The sequence below is a fragment of the Anas acuta genome, chromosome 8 (assembly GCF_963932015.1).
Source record: "Anas acuta chromosome 8, bAnaAcu1.1, whole genome shotgun sequence".
NCBI lineage: Eukaryota > Metazoa > Chordata > Aves > Anseriformes > Anatidae > Anas > Anas acuta.
The window spans coordinates 109,365-134,166 of record NC_088986.1 but is presented as its reverse complement, the minus strand read 5'-3'; the positions used below and the strand labels follow the sequence as shown (position 1 = coordinate 134,166).

Sequence of the window (24,802 nt, the reverse complement as noted above, 5' to 3'; positions counted from 1 at the left end):
ACTGCCTGACATTTTAGATGCTTAATTTGTTTTTAGTGCAGTATGTTCTATTATGTACTGTTTAACAAAACATGTACGTTAGCAAATACAATTCACTAGTTTTTATTTCTTCAAATCAAAATAATAAAATTTTGGACTGAAATGTCATTTTTCTCTGATAGTTTCTTGTGAGTATTTACAGTCTGTAAAATTCTCTAAGCCATTAATGAAATCTTTTTTTTTTTTTTTCCAGATGTGTTAGCCCACTTGCTGATATTACCAGCAGAAAACAAAGATTAAGCATATAGGTAACAAAAGGAAACAGCCACTGAAAACTAGGTCTGTGTCCATTGCAGTGAAACACTATTGTATTCCATGTTTACACTATGCTCTGTAGAAGGCAAAACAAGCTTACAGATTCCATGAAGATTAATGGATGGTTTACAGTGGAGTATGAAGAGGCCTAAAAGATACTCTCATGATAAAGTTCCACACAAAGATTCTATACAAAGTAGAATTAACTTGAATACATGGAATTCATTAGAGTTCAGCTCTGTTTTTCTTTTTTTTTCCTTTTTTTTTTTTTCTTTTTTCACAAACTGTGAGTGTTGGCTTATCGGCTCCTCTTTTCTACTGCTCAGTGAGATTGCTGGGGATGCCTGTTCCAAGCAAAAAATTCAAATCACAGAGACTGTCATCACTTCACAATTCAGAGATCTCAGATTAAGCCTTCAGGGACTTTGGAAAACCATAGTTATGGGTTAGCCTTTCTCACTTCTTATGGTATCCATAAAGGACTGACAAGCACATCCCACACCTCCACTTTTGGGAACCAGAGGGACTTGTTCAGAGGAGCCTCCTGGCAGGCCCTAATGCTAATATTGTCATAACGCTCCTCCTTTTCTAGTAAATTATATTGTGTAACTTTTGGCTTAATTTTTTATAAAGAACTCCTCCATGTGGCAAATAAAATACAGACTGGAAATCATGGTGTAAGAAATAAATGAAGACTTGAATAACAAAAAAGAAAGAGGCAATGAGAATGGGTAATCAGAATTAAATCTGGCTACATATCACACACAGTGCATGGATGCTGTATGCCCCAGACCACCAAACCTATTTAGCTGCTGCTGCTTCCCATAGACCAGAGAGGGGGCAAAGACAGAGCAAAGAACAGAAGAAGGGGAACACTTTTACTCCTACTTCTTTCTCTTCATAGAGGAAGAGGACTCTTCTGGCCACTCGCCAACAGCTGTTAGAAAGAATCTTAGTCAGAGAGTGCAACAGGTCTTGTCCTCTTACAGTCCCTAGCATTTGTGTTTCCTCTCTAAAAAGAGCTTGAGAGGATACAAAGTACTAGCTCTTCCTCTCTCCTGCTTGCACTTCCTCTCTACTGCTCCCCCCCTTTTGCATTTGCCTTTGGGCAGTGCCTTCATCAGCCTCTTTTTTTTTTTTAAAAAAAAAAAAAACAAAACTCTTAAATTTTGTTTCATAAAAAAGTTTTAGATTTTCAGAGGAAACAATAATGTGATATCCTTCTTTCCCGAGCAGCTATTTTCATGCAGAAACACTCTGTTGATATTAACTAATAAATTTAATTCTTGTAATTTCAAATCTAAGAGATTAGGAAATTGAGACAATTAAACAGAGCTGTTTGGCTGGTATATCCGAGAAAGGTATGGCTACAGCTGCCTGACCATACATTCTGCTCTCCACTATCCCCAGATAAGCAGTAGCAGAAAACAAGACCTTTACCATATGCTCTTTTATGGTATTTGGAGCTTATTGAGAGAAACTGAGAACCTGGCTACAATGCTTTAAGGACTACTCTTATCCAAATGTGGACAGAAGAATTTCTCATATGGTTATTAAATATCCTAAACTTCACAGCCAGAAGCTGAGCCAGCTAGTCACTTTCAATGCAATCAGTGATGCAATCAGCTATATTTATACTTCACCAAAAATATTCTTTGAATGAGAACAACAGCACTGCAGTAATAACTCTTGTCTAGATTTGCACCGAAGGATTAATCTATTTATGAATTTTATTTGGAATAAATACAATAAGAGGAAATCAAGTGCAGTTGTCTCTTCAGCTTTGCACAAGAACCAATTGCACAGAGAGGATTTGAAACCTCACTTTTTGTTTGTAGTGCGTAAGTCATAAAGATAGGTATTTGGATTTAGTACTCACTCATTGAAGGTGTCTTTTTGACCACAGAACTGCCCATAGCTGTCAGTTGGATAAATCACTTTCCTAGGATCACCGTGCACCCAAGCTGCAAATACACATATATCTTTTAACATTACAGTAAAGTGTATAGCAATAACTTGATAGTAGTTGAAATTTACTAGCATGAAAACGTCACCTCTCATGTATCATTTTAATTTTTGATGATTGCCTCTGAAGAGTATTGATTTGTAGATTTCCTAGCAAAAATAAATAAATAAATAAAAACAGAACAAAACAAAAAAAAGCTTCCTTAATGGCTAGCCAATGACTAGTCTTTGAACTACTGACTACCAATTGCTGATCTGCCTTTAAGTCACAGAAATTTCATTTTTCTAAAGCATCATCTGAAAGTAAACTATAGTTCCAGAATATAATTCCTTATCAGTACCCTGAGCTAACACACTAGAATCAGGTTGCTAGAGAACACTAAAAAAATCCTCTTAACAACAATTTCCTTGTGTCTGTATTATTTGTAAAAGATTGCAGTTATTACGAAGTTTTCAGTCCCAGCTTTCCCTCTCTTGTGCAATACATTACTGAATGCCAGAAGCCAAACTTTATGTTTTGACCTATGTATACTACCTTGAATTTGCTTCTCTGTAATTACACCATTTTCTCTCCACTTTGTGGCATTAAATTTAGCCAACTGTGAAACTGTCATTTTCCTCAAGGTCACTTTGGTGAGAATAATAGTGCTTATTATAACAATTATTATATATGCAGTAGAGACAGAACCTATACAAGATCTCAGAGCAGCAAATTACAAATCTAATGGAATGTTTGGAACAGATACGCAACATAGTTTTGTTGACTTTTGCAAATAGTTATAATAACGTCCACCAAAAGAGAATCTGTAATGTTACTTTTCACCTTGAATGGTTTTAAATTACCAAAATAAATCCCCTAGTTTATTTTAACATATCTCATTTTGCTTGTGTTCCAGAATTTGTAAACTTGTTGCCTGGTAACAACCAACTTCTGAACTTCCAGACTGATCGCATTTCAGATTAACTGTGGTATTCTGATGCTCACAGAAAGCTGAAGTGCTTCACTGGTGTTAAACCCCATTTATTTTTTTCTTTGTTAAACCCCACTTACTTATTTCATTAACACTAGCTAATGGGAACATTCAGGAGACATGAACTATCAGCTCTCACCTGTAGGCAACTGAAAACTCAATTACACATATGTATGCATGACATCACACAGCTCTCTGGTGATTGCACTGTTGTCTGTTGGTTATGCCATGTATACTTTCTTCCATTGTGACTCAGACAATAAGTAGTGTTTCCTTATACTTTAGTAAGACCTTACTTTTCAGAAACTTAAAAATCTGGGCTCAAATGAATCAAGCTCCTATACAGATCTGAAAAGCCTTTCAGACCTTATTTGTATGATGTTAAATGACTCTTCTACATCAGTGTTTTCCTAGGCTAAAAATTAGTGTTTTAAATTATTATTTTATTTGACATTTTATGAAACAGGAACCAGTGGAGATAAACTCCACCATGCCAGTTCCAAAGTACTGATGAGAATTTAGTAGCAAGACTTAAAGATCCTTTGTACATATAATTTGGAAGTAGCTGCTACAGCCAATAATACCCCTTACTAAGGTAGCATTTTAAACCTGGAATTATTTTTCATCCCTCAGACAAACTTGGGAAAAAGGAGATAAGCAATGTAAAATAATTGTTTGCTGTCTCAGTGTATTGCTTATATACACAGCAATCTTTTCCTAAGGATCTTTCCATTAGAAGGGTCAATGTGATTCAGGCTTACTTCCTTCAGTCTGTTTCAATGGACTAATATAGCCAGCAGGAATAAAACTGCTCATTAAATTAGCAGGGCAGTGTATCATCCTCTCACTCTTCAGTTGTAACAGAAGCTCTGCTGAAATCTTTCAAAAGTCTCTTTTTCACAGGGTTTGTGTCAATCCTTGGTCTCAGGTTTCATCACTCATTGTTTTCAGTGTATTCTCGATTACTAATAGAAAATAGTAGAATATAAATGATGGAGCATACTACTCACTTCAATAGAATTTCTGTACAGACTGTTCCTGCTTTGCCACCACCAAATTTTCTAAAACTTCTCTTACTTGGCAGTAGCTGTCCTGTATGCCTGAGGATTCAGTCATGTTTTTAATAAAACAATATCTAAACTAATTTGATTTAAAAGATAGATTTAGCACACTTTTCTTTATGAAATTCCACCACTGGAATCAGCTGCTGGGTCAACAGAGGAAGACGCTTCTCAGCTAAATTCCAAAGTGAAACAAAAAAGAATTAGTCTGCTTTACAACATAAACATTTAGCATTTGATTAACTCAGCAGCAGAAGGAGAAGAGAAATGACCAGAAGCGAAAATATGTGCTTCTTTCACTGGCTGTGCCAGGCCTTAAACATCAAGATTAATAAACTTATTTCTCTGTCACTTTTTTTTGCAAACTGAGAACAATGACAGTGAAAAAATCCATGTCATAAATACACCATTTTTTTTCTGGCGTAAGCAGTGCAGAATAAGTATCTAATTCAACAATTCTGACTGAGGGAAGAAGGCTATTATAAGAACTAGTTTGACAGAGCAGCATGTTTTGTGTGTTTTGCCGTACTATTGGTGACCCACTATCAAGCACTAAATGAAACAGAATCCAGTCATTCAGATTTTTTTTCCGAGCACATTCTAATAGTCATAAGGCTGTGGTCTGAGTGCTGGCACAAACAAAAATAAGATGAAAAAAGAAAATTAAAGAACAGCTGAACCATATTACACAGTTGAGCCAACCCCCAGAGCAGCAGCATGACATTCTATGATAGCACCATTTCATTGTCAGGAGGTTTGCAGTTATGTCAGCACTTTTACTGATGTGCAGCCAACACACATGGACAGTATCAAAAATACCTATTGCCTGTCAATCTGAATGTCTATCAGGTGTACTCCTCTTTTTCTGTGCTCTAGGGCTATGTTGTTGGTTCTAAAGGATGGAAAGCTCCCTGTCAAGGAAAAAATGTGATTAGAACAGTGGCATCTTTTGATACTTAAAAAATAACCACAAATCTGTTTATACTATCTGCTTCATTTCCTCTACTATGTACTTTCAAAAGGGCAGTCTTTCATATTATTAATTTGCTTCTCTTAAATGTATTTTTTAATGTTTTAATGTGTGCAGAACCTAACCTGAAAATTGAGAAATTGTTCTTACAGATTTTTAACACAAGCAATTTAGTAATGCTTTGAAGCAGGTAATGGCACACATGATGCAGAATTTGTAAATCCATGCTGAATACACTGAAGTTGTATAAACATCCTTTTGAGCAATACAACAAAAGCAATTACTTCAAATTAATCTGTCCTTTGGAACATGAGGCTCGTTTCCAATAGAACTTATTTGTTGCCTTTTATGTATATCTTTCTGAATCAAAATCATCATCAATTAAGAGGCTAACTTCTGTAAAATATCACCCAGATAAACCCATGGTCTCAGAAATATGTATGTAGTGTTAAGCCAGTTCCATAGGAAATAAAATTACATTGTTAAATTGGCACTATTAGCTCATCTGTGAAGTTAACAGAATGATACAAAGAGTAAATCATGGAATAAATATTTCTATTCAGTAAAGTCATTTAACAGCAGCCATCATTGAAGCAGGACCAAGAAAGACCAGTATCAAAAATTATCATGTTTCATCTTTCAAGGAGATTTAACTACCTTTTACTTAGACTACATTTAACTCTTCTTGAAACATATACCTAAACAAATTCTACTCCATTGTTGCACAGATGTGCATACAGCTAAAACCTATGTGCTGTATACAACGTTGAGAGCAAAACTGGACTCAGATTTTCAGTCACAGCAGCTGTGTGATAAAGCTACATTTATTTATTGCTTATTCCTCAAGGTAAATTTAATAGGAATCCAGAAGGGTATTCACACAAGAAAATACAGAAATGTACTTTTTATTGTTTCTGTAATAACACATAAGGCACAATTCATGACTAATGAGTTGTACTGAAGATGACCTCTTATTTTGAAATAAATTAGAGTTCAGCAAAACATACAGACACACGTCAAGTACACTTTCACAATATTATTTGTGTTTTCACATACAGGTATTTATACAATTCTCTCACACAAAATAAAATGGGTATTACTAATGAATATCCTAATATGCAAACAACTCTGGATCTCATAGTAAATGAAGTTACCTCTTTTACTTCCCCATTCACTGCTCATATAGGTTCTTTTGGTAATCTACAGAACAAAAAGCCTCTGAAAACTAAAGTGTTTATCTCTATCTTTTGCTTTCAGCTTAATGACAAATGAAAGGCTTTTTCCACCACAGTTACTTTATGTTACCAAAATTATCAAACAATGTCATTTTTCTTGAATATACTTCATTTTTAATTTTTTATCATAAATACGTGGATTTGAGTGTCTCCCTAACAGACACTGAATGTTAATGTTAATTCATGATTTGCTTCTAATGTAAATTCACGATTTGCTTCTAAGCAAGGTATTACTTATTGAACTGAATGCTTTATGTAGATATAAGCAAAAGGGACATGTCAGTTAAAAGCACTGATGTTCACAAAGCTGCTTCTCCTGGGTATGAGAAAGCACTACTACATACTATACCTGTTTTTACTTACCCACAATTCCTAATGCAATGTAACCCAGAATGACGACTATGAAGATTACACAGCAAATAATGTCTGTACAATGCCTAGGGACAGAAAGGAACACTTTTTAAAAAATAAGGTGTCTAATATGACCCTTTGAAAACAATGAGTGCCATAGGGTATTCTCACATCGTAATATACTACACAAGCATGTTTGCATCTGCACTTACTATTTTCTGAAGTCTTACTCACAAAATCACATGTGAGGTGTAAGGTCCTGCTTTCACTGCAAGACCATCAAATAAATATATACGTCTTTTGAATTGTAGACAGAAATAAAAACATATGGAAGAACAGGCTTAAACATTCTTAAAACAAATGGTATGTTAAAACACTGAAAACGTGAGATCACTTCTGGTATCAGGTATTATAAACAATATGTTGAGATGATGATCCAGCACAGCTTACCTGCATTATAAATAGGTTATGATTGGGAAAATAACAGTGGAAAAAAAAAAAAACCGATATCTAACTACCTACCCTGATCTCTGCACAAATTTCTGACTTTTCTGACTTGTTTGTTTGACCTCATTTAGTGCAACCAAAACATTCTCTACAAAAAATAAATAGATAAATAAATAGATAAATAAATAGATAAAATCTTTTGGAGCGCCATACCTCTATTTACAGACAAGCTAAAAAACACATTCTCCAGTCTGAAAACTAAGAAGTCAGTATTCAATTCAATTGCTGTTTTTAATTTTTTGGTCTACATATCAAGCTCATTCAGGCAGAGGAGTGGAGATATGGATCACTACAATCATTTTTTTCCAGCATCTGACCCTGATCAGAGTCATTCTAGAGATGTAATTTATATGACACATGAACACTTAAGCAGGTAGGAGAAGGGCAAGTATGCACTTACAGAGACAACAAATTCTGAGGTCTCCAGTTACAGTGACCAATTTTCTCTTTCACAAGCTAACTTCACAAGTTTTTACTTCTGAAGATGTGTGGCAGCAGGCCTCACTAGCTAAGAAATATTTGCAACTAATGGTCTCACCAGTCAGCACAATTTCATTAACAAAGGAGTAAATTATTTGTAGAAGGATGTACTGTCTTGACCTTACTCATCTGAAGTATTTCAATCACTGTTACTTACCATATTCTGTTTACCTGACACAGTTTTGGTCAAGAGCAGGTTGTATAACCTAAAGGTACGTAAAATCTGTAGCTGCCTTGCCTGGGCAGAGTTTGCATAGGCAGAAGACTTCAGTGTTGCTCTCTACTCTCTCCTACAGCTGTAGCAATAAGCTGCTTCTGTTCTGACCTGATCAAAGCTGTATCCTGTTTTTTTTTGTTTTTTTCTTGATATAAGAGTGAGCAATAATCACTCCAGGAAGTCTAATGTGTTCTTCATGTTAAAGAGTGTCTTCATAAACTGAGCAATATTTAGTTCTGCTTGAGAGTCTATGTAAGGAGCCAAGTGGATGAGAGCTGAAGACTGCAAATAAGAAAGTATTTTTGTGATGCCAGCTATTGCTTTCACAAATCTTTTCTGTTTCATATGATTTCAGTTAAACTTATCATAGATCTGGTGTGAGGAAGGAATACATCTCCAGCTGGGGGTCAGCCTCTTCTCACAGGTAACTCGTGATAGGACTACAAGGAATGGCCTCAAGTTGTGCCAGGGAAGGTTTAGGTTAGAAAATATGAGACATTTTCAGAAAGAGTAGTCAGGCATTGGAACGGGTTGCCCAGGGAAGTAGCGGCATAACGATCCCTGGAGGTGTTCAAGGAAAGGTTGGACGTGGCAGTTAGGGACATGGTTTAGTGGGTGACATTGGTAGTAAGGTCACGGTTGAACCAGATGATCTTGAAGGTCTTTTCCAACATTAATGATTCTATGAATCTGTGATTGGCAATCCCAAGTGACCAGAGGGATATCCTATACTATATGACGTTGTGCTCAGCAATAGAAGCTGGCGAGAAAGAAAGAGAAGGAGGGGACGTTCATAGTGGTTGCATTTGTCTTTCCAAGAAACCGCTACAGATGATGAGCCCTGCCTTCCTGGAATTGGCTGAACACTTGTCTGCTGATAAGTAGTGATTGAATTCCTTGTTTTGCTTTGCTTGTGTGCACGACTTCTGCATTACTTAGTAAACTGTCTTTATCTTAAACTATGAGTTCTTGCATTCATACCTTTCCACTGCTCTCCCCCATACCACTGGAGGAGTGACTGAGCAGCTGTGTTTATCTGCCTGCCAGGATTAAATGACATCAGTTTCTCTCCTACAGAAAAGTGGGAAGTCCCAAAGTCAGGAGCAAATTCAGGGCAAAATCCTACTTTCCTCCTATTGAACTCAGGAATATATTCTGAGAAGGCATTTTCTTCACAGGAATTAGCTAATCCTTATTTGCTCAAAAGATTGTCATTTGTTAATCACTTCATCTCAGTAACTGGAAAAAAAATGAAATTAAAAAAAAACCATAAACATTCATTGTCTTAAAAAAACAAACTACTTAAAGGGTATGTCTACAATGCTACATGTCTACTGCACAGTTCTGCACTGATGACCCTACACAGTCAGTCAAGTCTTTTGGGTGTCTTGCAAAAGCAATATGTTGAATCTAAACCCAGATGCACCTCATTGCAAAGTAAGCTAAGTATGTACCAATTTAGGAATCACTGCCTTATGGCCTACTGTACAATGAGGTCATACCCTCACTGTATAGGGAACTGACCTATTTTGTAGCGTTTCCAGTAATATCATCTCACCAGGGAATTTATGATAGGCACTGAATAAATGTGGCATATCAGTTATGGGATGGTTTTATGTGATTTTGTTTTTTAAAAACTGCTTTGGAATGGTAGAAAGTGATGAAATGGTAGAATAGCACATATATATCTCTAAAATTGCAGAAAATGTCATGGCAACTGCACATTCATAATAGCAAGGAAAAAAATATAATTTTTACTAGCTGTATCATGCAGTAGAGAACCATTGAATGGTTTGGGACCTCTAAAAATCATCTAGTTCCAACCCCTGTGACATTGGCAGGGACACCTTTCACTAGATCAGAATATAGTAACAGTAAAAATGTTAAGCTGTCCAGGCCTATGATCACAGAGGTTCATCCCTCTGTGCAGGAAAACCAGCTGCAAACTGAAGAATAGAGTATGTCTGGTTTCCAGTCCCATACTATATGGAAACAAGACAGACTGCATTATCCAGCCAAGGGACCACAGAATATAACAACACTGCAGACTGCACAGATACAGACTGTGCCACCAGTTCCTGCAGGCTTAGTAGTATTTGATAACTAACAGTTCTGCTTACATCAGCTCAAGTTAAGACAGCAGGTACTAGACAACACAAAGCATAGAGAATTGGCATTTAGGTTTAAAGAACTAAAAGCATACATATAATATTCCTTAAGTGTGGTAAGGATAGTCTTCTGGATTAAAAAGAACTGCAGAATCAAATTCACAAGTTTTGTAAATTAAATGTTTATGCTCTGTTCACCACAAACCCAACTAAATGAAAAAAGAATGACTTAAGATATTTACCTGTTATGAATAGGTCCTCTGAACTTTGGGTCAAATTTCCTTGGTTCACCTGCATTTAAAATAAAACAACATAAAAGCATGTCCTTATTAAAAATAAAACTTACATAGAGGGGGGAGTTAATAGCAGTCTTTGAAGAACGTCTTCTATGTATTCCTATTTACTCAATTCTATTAAAATAATTTCATGTCAGCATTATCAGTAATACACCAATATGATTACCTAATTTTGGTAGAGAAGATCAAAGCTTATTTTCTTCTAGCATAAAAAAATGAGGGCCTTTCATTTACCATATGATAAGTTATTTCCAATGTACATCCTATCACTACACCTATGCATAGAGTTCACAATATAAAGTTGCTGATATTTGAGAGACAACAGTTGTATCTCACAGCTGCACACAAAGTGTGTTTGGCAGCAAGTAAATGAACCTACCTCTCTGGAGCTGCAGGCTACGCCCTTCTGATTTTTCTCTAAAAATCTAATGACAGTCTGGAGTCACTTCTGTACTTAAGAACTAGATGATCTTAAATGTCTCTTCTATGATTCTGCATTATACTTCCACTTTTGCAGTTATTCTTATTTCCTACTTCTTTGGTTACAGGACTTTATTTTAGATACCAGCATCACAGGTTTGCCCTTGTTGCATTGGGCTCACCAGATGACAAGAATCACGCTGGAGATTGCAGAAATTCAGTGCTGACTCTGCTCCAAGCAGGATGTCAGACCAGAGACCTCCCAATTACCTCAATGATTCTGTGGTTATAAGTAATACAGGAAGATGGATCAGATTTTTTGTTGTCCAGCATCTTGCTGTTGTGGTTTAACCCAGCCGGCAACTAAGCACTACACAGCCATTCGCTCACCCTCCCTCCTCCCTCTCTGGGATGGGGGAGAGAAACAGGAAAATGAAGCCTGTGGGTTGAGATAGGGACAGTTTATTAAGATAGAAAAATAATAATAATGATAACAGTACTACTAATAATAATGTGTACGAAACAAGCGATGCACAATGTAATTGCTCACCGCCTGCCGACCAATGCCCAGCCTATTCCTGAGCAGCCGGCCCCCCATCCTGGCTAGCCACCCCTATATATTTTTTAGCATGACATCAGATGGGATGGAATACCCCTTTGGTCAGTTTGGGTCAGCTGTCCTGGGTCTGTCCCCTCCCAGCTCCTGCTGCACCCCCAGCCTGCCCACTGGCAGGACAGAGTGAGAAGCTGAAATGTCCTTGGCTTGGTGTAAGCACTGCTCTGCAACAATTAAAATATCAGCGTGTTATCAGCACTCTTCTCATCCTACGCCAAAACACAGCACCCTACCAGCTAGTAGGAGGAAAATTAACTCTATCCTAGCTGAAAACAGGACACTTGCCAACATTACTATAACGTATTGTATTCTCTACTGCTATTTTGATCAAGAAATATTACATTCAGTAGCTTCAACAAATAACATTTGTTTGCTACAAGCTCTTGGTGTTGAACATCCTGGGGAAGAAATGCATACGTTCCTGAATATGTTTGTTGCTTTGTATGAACCTCAGAAGGTCATATTTGACAAGACGGTCAAGTCAGGACCTTCCTAGAAACAGGTGGTAACATCTAGCCTGAGTTTACAGGTGAAAGGAATCAACTGTGATACATTTCTATGGATGGCTATCCCAGTTAGCATAGTTCCAATTGATCCTCTCTACAAATAAGCAAACCTTACTGAGAAACTACGAAATACTAGCTCCAATCTGTGTTTCAAATGTGGACTTGAATACAAAGGCTTACAGTGTGATTTCACTTCGGAAATAGTAACAAAAAATTATGGCAGAGTTTAAATTTTCCTTTTCAAGTTCCTTCTTTTGTTGTGGGTTGGAGTTTAAGCAGATTACTTGGTTGTCTTTACTCACAGATCCTGAGAGATGAAAAAATTGCCCTGCATGGAGTAACACCATCTTCCGTTTTAGTTTTTAATTACTAGCAATGTTCTAGTTTCAAAAATATTTGCTGTACATTGGCTACTGAAAGGAAGTTGTGGGGACCTGGGGGTCATCCTCTTCTTGCAGATAACTAGCGATAGGATAAGAGGGTATGGCCTCAAATCACTCTAGGGGAGGTTCAGGTTAGAAATTAAGAGAAATTTCTTCTCAGAAAGAGTGGTTAGGCATTGGAAGAGGTTGCCCAGGGAGGTGGTGGAGTTGCTGTCCCTGCGGGTGTTCAAGGAAAGGTTGGACGTGGTGCTTAGGGACATGGTCTAGTGGGTGACATTGGTAGTAGGGGGACAGCTAGGCTAGATGACCTTGGAGGTCTTTTCCAAACTTAATGATTCTATGATTCTACTTCATTTAAAAGACCATGATTTTAAAGCTATTCAGACTTCCAGGGTATTTTGAAATTCAATAATTATAAGGATTTACCAAACCAAATTATGTGCAGTGAAAAATCACTTCTTCGTTAGGATATCATTGCTACAATACAAATGGCTGAGTACTGTCTCGCTGCCTACTTAAGGATCTCTTCTTCAGAATACAATTAGTGTTAAAGGGTGTTGTTACCAGCCTAAGCTTTTCCTAGTCTACCAACAAAATACTTGGTTTTGTTCAATTAGAGAAGAATTCAGAAACTTATTAGAAGCAAAATTTACTTACTAACTCTAGACTTTGTTCTTGGTTTATATCAGAAAACCTTATCAAAATACTGGCAGACCAGCACAACAAACAAAGCAGATCTTGCAATTCTATTTGCTCTTTATCTGAGCTGTTCAGCTCCACCTCACTAAGCTTCTAAAACAAATACATTTTAACAAAGAGGTTGGGAAAGCTAAAACTTTGGAGGAGCCAAGTATGACAGAAATGCTGGAGAGTGGATGATTTAAGTTATTCTGTTACTCAGGGACAATGGAAATCCACCACGCTCCAGAAAACAAATGTTCCACACAATAGCTTATGCTGGGCCAAAGCCTGTATTTTCAAGAATCTATTCATATAACATTTTCTACAAATTAAGCATGTAAAAAATAACTTCTCTACAGAACAATTCAGAATCTGTTATAATACTTCCTACTGATAAATTCTAGGCATAAGGCATACTGAAGTGAGCCTTTGTACATAGCTCATATAGGACCCAAGTTTAACCTGTAAGAACACCAACACCAGATCACAAGTTCCATCGAACCTGTGACCTGTATTTATCAAGGGGCCATAGTGAACACCTGAGGAGAAATGCAAAATCAAGACTAACAGTGGTATTTCCCTAAAATTCTCTCTAAGATTATAGAGATTTGCAACTCAGCACTTTTCTGAACCAAAGACTCTGAACAGACTTTGTATTTAGTAGTTGTTGGTGAATTTCTTTTTATCTCATAAATCTCTTTAACTCACACACACTTTCAGAATCTGCAATGCCCTATTACAGATTAATGAAATATTGAAGTACTATCTCCTTTTGTTTGTTTTAAGCTTGCCACCAGTCAGCTCATACCTGTAGCATAGTATGCTACTGATAATTTTACAGGTTCTTACTATATTCCTCTTTATTAATCTGTCCTCCAGAGTCAAGAGTCCTAGTCTGTTTAGCTGTTTCTCATACATAAGTTGTTCCACACTTTTGGTCATGCTGATATTCTTTTTCTGGACCTTTTTCAGTGCTACTGTATATCACTGGAAAAGGAAGGACCAGAACTTCACAGGATATTCACAGTACATATTGGCTGTTATTTATAAAATATATAATGAGTTTTCCTATTTGATCTCAGTTCACTCCCAATAATTCTTTCTTACAATCTGTTTGCTTTTGAGGACAAACACTTACCAAACCATTCACTGACTCCAAAATCTCACTCTTGAGTGTCAGTAGCTAGCACAACCTCACTACTGGAGCAACCTGTTTTCCAGGGCTATTATATTTTCCGTAACAATTTGAACAACAACAACAAAAAATTAGAATGAACACTTAGAAATCGTGCAGGTGATAAGTGTTAATATGCTTCTGGAGACAGAATCAAAATTATTTTGATAAACATTTTAACAATTCAGTGTGATTTTCATAAACTGAAGGAAGTTATAAAGACAAACTCAGGTTACAAATCCATATAGAATAATTGCCTTTAACAACATCAATAAGAACAACCCTGAACAATTATGGCAGACTACAAAGAGAGAATGAGTCAGTAAAACAATGCCTTTGTAAAAAAAAATTGCACAACTGATTCAAGAAGGGTGATCGTGACTGGTGAGGTCATTGTTCCTTCTGCTCGGGACATGTAAGACCTCAGCTGAAAAACTGTATCTAGAACACGGCACTAGAATTTCAAAAGATACGAACAAACTGGAAAGAGTAGAAGGACTGACTGAAAAGCAAGATACTAAGAAGTTTACAAAAAGAAGTAAATGAATGTAAATTTCAATGACTGTGATTAAGGGAGAGAGGACAAAACAATGGTCCTCAAATACTGTATAAAAATTACAGTGATCATTTATTTTCAGCTTCCTCTATCAGAGAAAGAGGAGGAAACAACTTCATTTATAGCAAAGATGGTTTAGATTAGGCATTAAGAAACCTTTCAGAGCACACAGGCAGTTAAATACTGGAATAAGTTTTCAAGCATACTTCTGATTTTCCTCACCATAAGCTTTAAGAACAGATTAGACAAACACCCATTGGGAACAGAATAGCAAAATGTACCATGTGTCAGCACGGAGATGGCCAAATGGATCTCTTGAGATACATACAGCCCCACATTGCTCTAATTATGATTACAGCCAGCCAAGACCTAGCACATCACAAACCTATTTGAACATACTTCTTCATCTTTATCTTTTCTAATGTGTTACATATTATTTACTTTTCAGATAGATACCTGATCCTCTTGGCATTGGAACAAGCTAGATTTTTAAAAATATGATAGGCTTTCAGCAGGGAAACCCATACTTTTATTTTGCTTATAGATGTTTCTCCAGTCAGTCGGTGCTGTTGAAAGCCTGTTGACAAATCAATCTCCTGAGTTTCCAGAATGTCTCCATTAAATAGAATGGTTTTATAACATAACAAGTTGGGCAAGATACATGTTTATTGCAGTGTCCTTCTCACTGTAATAAAATCATTACTAACAGAGTGTCTAACATTGTAACTAGTTCAAGTTTTGTTATTTATATCATACCTGATTCTGAAATGGAAACAAGAAAATCCATGTCAAAAGATGTATATATTTGTGGAACATATACAAGTGTAGGTGAACTTCATAATACTGATACAATAAAAACTAGTATCTCTAATTCATAGGCAAGAAAATAAAAACAGACAAAGCATTCCTGATAATGAGCTGTGATTCAAATGGAAACTTTCTTGTCCATCAAGAAAGCAGAGGGATGCTGTAACATAGTATTATTCACTAACAGCAGTATAATTATTGCAGCAAGGCAAACTTCTTCCAAGAACTGTTCTTCATTGTCAGAAGTCAATATGTTTATCATGGCACATTGCTGTGCAATGATACTTAAACTGTGCCCCTCTGTAATGCAACTCTTGACATTAATCCATTAAAGAATGTGGCAGTTTACACAGGAAAGAGTAACTATACACAAATTCTAAAGTACATTAAAATTCACTGACCAAAGTAGTCTGTAACATCACTGGAATATTCCTTACCAAAACATAAGCAGAATCACAGAACCACAAAATCATCTAGGTTGGAAGAGACCTTCAAAATCACCGAGTCCAACCTCTGACCTAACACTAACCAGTCCTCCACTAAACCATATCCCTAAGCTCTACATCTAAATGTCTTTTAAAGACCTCCAGGGATGGTGACTCAACCACTTCCCTGGGCAGCCCGTTCCAATGTCTAACAACCCTTTCAGTAAAGAAGTTCTTTCTAATATCCAACCTAAACCTGCCCTCTAAACCTGCCCTGGCACAACTTTCACCCATTCCCACTCGACCTGTCAGCAGGCACATGGAAGAATAGACCAACCCCCACCTCGCTACGGCCTCCTTTAAGGTAAATACATAGAGTCATAAGGTCACCCCTGAGCCTCTTCCAGGCTGAACAACCCCAGCTCCCTCAGCTGCTCCTCATAAGAGTTGTTCTCCAGACCCCTCACCAGCTTCGTTGCCCTTCTCTGGACTCTCTCAAGCACCTCAATGTCCTTCTTGTAGCGAGGGGCCCAAAACTGAACACAGTACTCGAGGTGCGGCCTCACCCGAGCCGAGTACAGGGGGACGATCACCTCCCTAGCCCTGCTGGTCACAGTGTTTCTGATACAAGCCAGGATGCTGTTGGCCTTCTTGGCCACCTGAGCACACTGCTGGCTCATATTCAGCTGACTATCAACCAGTACTCCCAGGTTCTTCTCTCCCAGGCAGCTTTCTAACCACTTATCTCCCATTCTGTAGCACTGCTTGGGGTTGTTGTGCCCCTGGTGCAGAAACTGGGATTTAAATGCAGGAACTTTAAATCTTGGATTTAAACATAGAAACTGGGAATATACTTTCATGCAAAACAATAATAATAAATAAATCAATATGTTGTTTGCTTCATTCTCATTTTTTCTAAATTAGGAATAAAATCCCATACTTTTTTTGTTTTTAATTAATATCGTTCTTTTAAAAATGGAGAAGATTCTTCAGGGGTTGGGATAAATTATTTTATGTTATTTTAAAATGACATAACATAATGTAATAATAATAACATAAAATAATAAAATAACATTTATTTTATGTTATTAATAGTTATCTCCTGTTAAAAGTAAATCACTTCCTTAACTATAAAAGCCCAAAGATCACATTTAGAAAGCAAATTCCAAGCTTCAGGAGTTTGGAAGGTGTAAGGAAAGAAAGCAGTGATGTGGCATAACTACTGTAATTTTTTTGCTAGTATTAAAAACTGAGATTACAGCCTTTGCAGACGAGGCAGATCTATTTCATGGGCTGCTTAATAGGATACTTTTGTATTTTGAATTATAATGCCATTAATATAAATATTTCACAGGATATTTGATCTACCAATTCTGACTCCAAACAGCAAATTAAATTAAACATTGCACTTTATTACTGCATTAATTTGATAATTAAAAAAAGACTAATAATTACCTGTCTTAAATAAAAATTGGCAAACATATACCGTCTACCTTTGATCTGCAATTTAAATAAACTTTCAAATGTTATGCTGGAAAAAATAAGGATATTGCTAATAATTGAGGAAGTTATAAAAACACACATTTGGGGCTGTATCCCAGTCTATTAAAGTTTATAGAAATAACCCAGTTGAATTAAATGAGATTTAGATCAGGCCCTTATGAATTGTTTTCTAAGAAAGCACATAAATTACCATGTTTTCCATAGTAGTTTTCTTCATCCCCATTCATGATCACTTTAGCAGGTTGTCTGTGTGAGATATTAACTGTGTTCTCCTGTGTTGGTGGCACGTTCTGCCCAGCAAGCACAAATACACAAAATTACTATTTAAATACAATTTAAAGTAAAGCTGATTGTCACAGAGTTCTCCGATCACAATGGAAATTCACAAAGGAGGCAGGCATTTCCTTAAGTAGAAAGATATGACTCAGTGCCTTGCCCACCTACTTCAAGCCAGTCTGATAGTGTGATTAAAGAGGAATGACTCTTACTAGCTCTTATTAACCTACACTATGTACATAGAAAGGGAAGTGTCTGCACTTGGAAACCACTTATAAAATGTCACATAAATAAATTTTCGGATTTTGACTTTTTGTAACAGCTAAAATCTCTTTTTTTTCTTTTTTCTTTTTTTTTTTTTCTTTTTTTTCTGCTAGAACATTTTTTGTCTGTCAGATAATCATAGCCCATTATTTGACTGCAAGTATTTCTATAGTGAATGTCAATTTCAGCCATCAATGGACAAGGTTTCTATTTCTATCAGTTTGAGAAGTATACTAGCTATGGTAATTAATACCACAGCAAATGCAAATGAGAAATAGAGAGAGTGATTAGGTGTCTCTGCTGTATTTTTGCCTTTATGGGTAGACATCAGGCATTTGTGTATAGATTGCAGCCCTATGCATCTCATAACAAAGATAATTCATATTAATACATTTCTTTTTCACTGATGAAACTTCAGAAATTTCACAGAAACTAATTCTACCTTAGTCTACATCTATTAGCATTAGGGCATTTTGCAGCTACCTCTTCTAGCAACATTTTGGTTGTGAACCAATACTGGTTCAACAACATGAGCCAGCAGTGTGCACTGGCAGCCAGAAGTGCAAACTGCATTTTGTGGTGCATTAAACACAGCACTGCCAGCTGGTCAAGAAGTGATTCTCCTGCTACATTTAGCATTAGCGTGGCCTCACCTTGAATACTGCATGCAGTTCTGGGCTCAGCAACATAAAAAGGATGCCAAGGTCCTTGAAACCATCCAGCAGAGGGCAACGGAGCTGGTCACAGGGCAGAAAAGCATGTCCTATGATGACAGACTTGCCTTGAGGACACTTGCCTTGTCTACTCTGGAGAAAAGAAGGCCAAAAGGCAGCTTCACTACTCTCTGCAACTCCCTGAGGGGAGTGGAGAGGGAGGTGCTGAACTCTGTTCTCTGGAAACTGATGGCAGGATGCATGGGAACAGCACAAAATGCAATGCGGAGGTTCAGACTGGGCATTAGGAAAATTTCTTTACCATGAGGGTGGTCAGACACCGGAACAGGCTTCCTAGAGATGTGGTTGATATTCCATGCCTATCAGTGTTCAACAGGCATTTGGATAATGCTCTTAACGGTACACTTTAACTTTTGGCTAGGCAGCTATAATTAAACTGCATGTTTTAAATCAGTGTTTTCAAACTGTTACATTGGTAGATCTCAGAGAGAACTGAAACGTGGCATGGAATAAAATGTCTGAATGTTACTTCTGCAAGCACCATATTCAGCTTTCTGTGCAATATGCTGATGATTCACTAACCGAGGATAAGGTATCACACTGTCATCAATTATTGTGCTTTTGGAGCCTGTGCTGTTGTAACAGAAAATACTCCTTAAATTTCACAGCTGACCCAATCTTTCCTCCTCTATACACGTGACTAGCTCCCCCAAAGTACAAGTCATGCAAGGAGATTTAAAAAAAAAGATTTACTCTGCCACATCTTAGTCTAAAATATAAACTGTTTGCTGCATATTCATTGTTGTCAACCGTATCTGTAGAAGGTGTCATCATTCACTGAATTATTTTCTTAATGGAATATACATTTCATATTTCTGCATAGCACAGGAGTATAGAACAGATGAGTTAGAGCTAGAAAGTCTTAGCATTGTTGTATTAGATACTGTAATGCGTATATACTAAAATGAAATACAAGGCATTGTATTCACTATGTAAAACCAAAACATTTTTTCTTAATGAGCTAGCCAGCTCTTCTTTTAGTTACAAGCAAGCAGAATCCCAATGTGGTGATCCTGACCAGTGTGAAATTTCCACTTTCTGTGAAATATGATTAAAACACCAATTGTAAATTCTATAAAGTGAAATGCATTCTGTTATATACTCATTCCTATATTAATTTTACAAATCAGGAATGGACTACATGCTGAAATAGCAAACATAAATTTTTTCAACCACATACTACACATTGACAAAATCTAATTCACAAAATCTAGTTCACAAAATATGCTGTGATATGCAGACAGCCAATTTTGCTGTTATAAAACATCACAGCAATGTTCTAATGTTTACCGAATGAGATATTTAGCATAACCAGTATTAGTAACAGAGTATGGTAAGGATGTAATTGATCTTTTCTAAAATATTAACCATTGGTTGTATTCTCATGCTGAACTACCTCCCAAGGCTAGGCTTCCTGCTACTTTGCTGTTAGGGAAATGCCAAAACAAAAAACAAAAAACAAAAAACAAAAAAAAAAAAAAAAAAAAAACAAAAAAAAAAAAAAACAAGGGGGAGAGAGAGCAGGGAGCAAAAAAATGCAAATGACTACAGCTCTGTGGTTCTACTGTTCTCCTACTCATTTGCACCTCTGTCAAAGGCTACTTCAGTTAATCTCATTATAACATTGTAATACAGTAACAGAAGGCCCTGAACAGACAACAGACACTGCTAAATACTAACATGTCAGTTTGCCAGTAATATATTACTCAACTCTGATAAAATGCTACTCCTGTTTAAATAACTATTAGTATCTTCAGGTTTCTTCCTTGGCGTTGGTCAACAATTACATGTGCATGTGGCTAGAATAAGCATGGCTTTTTAAGAGTATTTTTTTAGAAAGCTGTTGGGCTCTACTTGTGCGTGTTGCTTCCCCCTAGTGGAGTAAATAGATATGTTCAAGTAATTAAAAATCACGTAAAAAGTCCTGGTGAAATGATGCCACACAATGAAATGTGAGTTAGCAATATCACTGCATTAAATAATTGTACTAGAGTTTTAATGTCTTGATCCTGTCTTACATGGTAGGGTAGATTATGCATCTGTCTTGTTTGTTGGAGACCCTGAACAGCAGGAGAGACCCCTTGCTCATTTCTTCATATAGCCACAGATGCATATGAACACTAGTAGCTTGAGTATTATAAATCAATGTAGTAGGAATCTGAAAATAAGTTAAAAAATTGCCTTCACATATGAAACATTTATTTAGGTTGAACAAAATGGTACAAGGAGAAGCTGAAGGGGTTGGGGAGGGTGTAAAATAATAAGAAATGCCAATATTAGGTCATTAAATTCAGGGCTAAAAAGGGACTCCGGGCTCTAGCAGTGGAATCCACAGCTCAGTGTCACTTAGGCCATCTAATTTGAAACAGAGGTCTGAGAACAAGGCAGAGGTATCCAGCATACTGAAGCACACAATGACCAACTAGCTAACAGAAAAACCCTGAATAAATAAGCACATTTTCGGCTCAATCCTCCATAGGGGTATTGGGTATTTCTGGGCAAAATCCACAGCGACTCTTTGCTGGAGTTTCTATCATAGACAAACAAGGCATTCTTTCCCTAAGTACGCAAATGCCAAAAGAGATGATGGTGTCTGTCTCCTACTGTACAAACGCACTCCTCCCACTCAGGATGCAAGAGTTCTAACTTGAGCCCCACTCTGCAGAACAGTGGGATGGAAGACATTCCCTTAAGTGGGAAAAGCACTCTACACAGCTGCAAGTGTCACTGTGTCAGAAAATGCAATTATGTATACATTCAGGTAGCTCATAGTGCTATGAGAACCCAAGAATCCTTCCCCTACTCCAATACCTGACACTTAACACACAGTCAAAACAGTAAGTTATTTCTTTCAGAGAGAAAAAAATATTTCCCCTTCCTTCCTTTTAATGTTTTAGCATCAACAAAAACAAAAAATCTTATAAAGCCATTACACAGCAGTAATTTTTTTCATGGTAGATGCCAAAAGTACTCATAATTCTTCTTACTAGAAATTCTCAAAATACAAAGCTTCAAAAAGATCTAACTGGTGGCTTGGCTTGCACTGATAGTAATAATGTAAGGGGAAAACTATTAACAGTAATGAAAAAACATTTCCTCTACCATATGACAACAGTAACTCATCCAGATTTCTAAGCAAAATATTTTTAACTTTTTTTTTTTTTTTCAACTTACAAAATCAGAACTGCAGAAATGAGCAATAAAAACCAGAACAGGCAAATTTTTATTAATGTACAGTCCAATACATTCTTAAATAAGCTACAGCCAAGGGAATGACTCTTCATGGTGCTATACATTTGCTACTGCATTAGACTAGCATAAATTCATTCCCTCTCTGGAATTTTCAGAAAGATTAACACATAAGGAAAAAAAAAAGTTGTGGTTCAACAGCAGAACAAATGACATTAGTTGAAATGTCTCCTACATTTTCTAACCACTCCCACACAGTTCTTGCACTTCATTTCCAGATTCCCATGCTCCTTTCCTCCTATAGTTGTCCATCAGCTTTCCACTACATCTTTTTTTTTTTTTTTTTTTTTTTTTTTTGAATTTTGGAATTTCATTTTTATCACTGCCTGACCACTACACCCCAGCCATTTGTCCATGGACAGCCACCACTGCGTGTTTTAGGGACTGCTTAGGGAGGCAAGAATCATTCAGGGTGTATTCATTAACTAGGCTGTGTTGAAAGCCAAATGATACTTGAATCCAGTACTACTTTGTAAGATCTTGCAGATACCAGTTCATGACTTATGAAAAATTGAGGGGTGCAGAGGGAAGAGGAGGTGGATGGGGAGACAAACAGGCCACCTCATCACCTAGTTGTCCTTTTCTTTATACAGTTGCAAGGATGCAAGTCTTCACATGCAAACACCAGAAGTAACAGTTCTCCACCCAGACTCAGTCTAAGTTTCAAAAAGTGACTGCCACTGACTACAGTGGAGCTGAGGGCATTCAGCACTGCTCACAAAACAAGTATCACCTACTGAAGGCCATGATAAAAGAGAGGAAAAGAGGGAAGTTGGAGGGGTGGTGAGGGAATGAAAGACAATTGTTTAAGGGCCAAACTACTGTGCCAGTTTTACCCATCATACAGTCAGTCTCCTTTACTTCCCAAGCAGCCCAGGCCCTAAGCACTATATGCATACATACCATGGACAGAATCACCTGGGAGTCCTAAGGTCAGTGACAGCCCAATGGGGAATGCAGACAGTGTAGTTTTTCCAGTATAGTAACAAAATCAAGAAATATGTTAGGCATAAAAAATGCAAAACTTCAAACAATGTTATAGCATTGTCCTAATTAGTCAAATATCTAAAGAAGTATGATGTTCTCCAGTTCATAGCCACAAGACAGACTGAATGACAACACATCGTATACCTAGTACATCAGTTCATCCATGAATATGACAACATTTTCCCTGAGGTAGCACTTGTACAATTGACATGTTGCCCATTTGACTAGCCTGATGTGATCACATTTCAAAGGTCCATATCTCACATTCTTCTGATACGAATGACACCATGGGATACTGGGCAGGTTTTGAAATATGCCAGTTGTCATGTTACTACCCACAGAAAGTAGGCTTGAAAATTTAGGCGTTTAATGTACTATTACTTAATCGATCACTCATCTGCAATACTGCCAGGCCATCGAGAACAGTGATAGCAGGTGGGGGGTTTACAATATATCTCTAAACATCGGAAGTGTTTGCAGGCAGTTTGGATCACCTCCAGGACTTAATTAATGTTTGTATTTCAATGTGCTTTTTAGCTGTTCCCCCAAATTCTTCTGTAGAGATGAAACTTTGTTCTTTTGCCTCCTAACTTCCATTCTTCATTCTTGTCCTGGAACTACTGCAGCTACAAGTTCCATGGAATTTCCAAGCAAAGACAGCTATTATGCTCCCAAAATGGAGTCAAGTGTGTGTGAAGAGTACTTCAGCACATTCCATGCTCACCTCAGACCAAACTTCATAATCTGTATGTGAACAAAGTTCTCGCTGAAGTCAAAATTTAACTACATCACAAAACAGGATAGAGCAGTTGCAAGGGCTGAGAGAAGTCATACTGTTTAGCCTTGAAAAGGAAAAGCTCAGAGGGTATCTTATTGCTTGATGGGAAGGAGTAAGGAAAACAGAGACAAACTCTTCTCAGTGGTTCCAATAAAAGGACAAGAGACAATGAACACAAACATAGACACAAGAATCATAAGAAAAACGTTTTTATTGTTACAGTGACTGAACACTGGAACAGGTTGCTCAGAGAAGTTGTGAAATTTGTGGATGCTCAAAAGCTGGCTGTGGAAAGCCCTGAGTAACCTGTTCAAGCTTTAAGCAGTGGAGTTGAGCTAGACAATCTCCAGAGGTCCCTTCCAACCTCAACTATTCCATGACTCTGTAAGACATTTTGTCCAAATGAGATTGGGCACAGAAGACTGGTTTAACTGTAGAAAAATGCAAGCTGATATCATACCGTTTTTTTTTTTTTTTATGTTACTGTTTTGGTAAATATCTCCTTTTATCAACATGTTTATTAATTAAGCAAGCTAGGAAGGGTATTTGGCCTTGAAATGCTCTCTCGTGCTTTAGTAAAACTGCATCTAAAACATAAAGCCTTTGATGATGCTTTAACTGAAAAAAAAAAAAAAAAAGTTTAGAAATAAGAATCAAATGCTTTCTACCAAGGATCAGAAAACAACAGAGGTTTCAGCTTCCAGGCTACTTCATTCCAGTTGATCCGGGTTGACAGACTGATTTTTTTCTCATAGCTGATTCTCTAGCCCTAAATGCACTATAACATTACACATCATTACAACCTTTTCTAGTTTGCCTTATGATGTAAAACGCTATACCAGCTGAGGCTTTTTCTATTCATCTTTAAAATAACGCTTTAATTACATGAAAATAGGTTTCATAACCTCAGAAGGAGGATATTACAACAGTCTTTACTTAATAATAATTACATTACATTACTATCTACATTATGTATCTTACATTAATA

At 37.0% G+C, this 24,802-nt stretch overlaps 1 protein-coding gene across 2 annotated transcripts in view; it reads right to left on the bottom strand.

The window, feature by feature from the left end:
* Positions 1-24,802, bottom strand: part of SLC44A5 (solute carrier family 44 member 5) — an 89,671-nt gene that overhangs the window by 38,052 nt on the left and 26,817 nt on the right. Inside the window, exons 1-4 of one of the 2 annotated variants that reach the window (XM_068690322.1) lie at positions 17,717-18,337; positions 10,402-10,450; positions 6,860-6,933; positions 2,174-2,258 (exon numbers count right to left, since the gene is read on the bottom strand). In XM_068690322.1, coding sequence (XP_068546423.1) covers positions 2,174-2,258; positions 6,860-6,933; positions 10,402-10,450; positions 17,717-17,753 — 245 coding nt within the window. In that variant the 5' untranslated portion in view covers positions 17,754-18,337. Of the gene's footprint in view, positions 1-2,173; positions 2,259-6,859; positions 6,934-10,401; positions 10,451-17,716; positions 18,338-24,802 lie in introns of those variants that run through there. The other variant, XM_068690321.1, reaches the window with a different exon arrangement.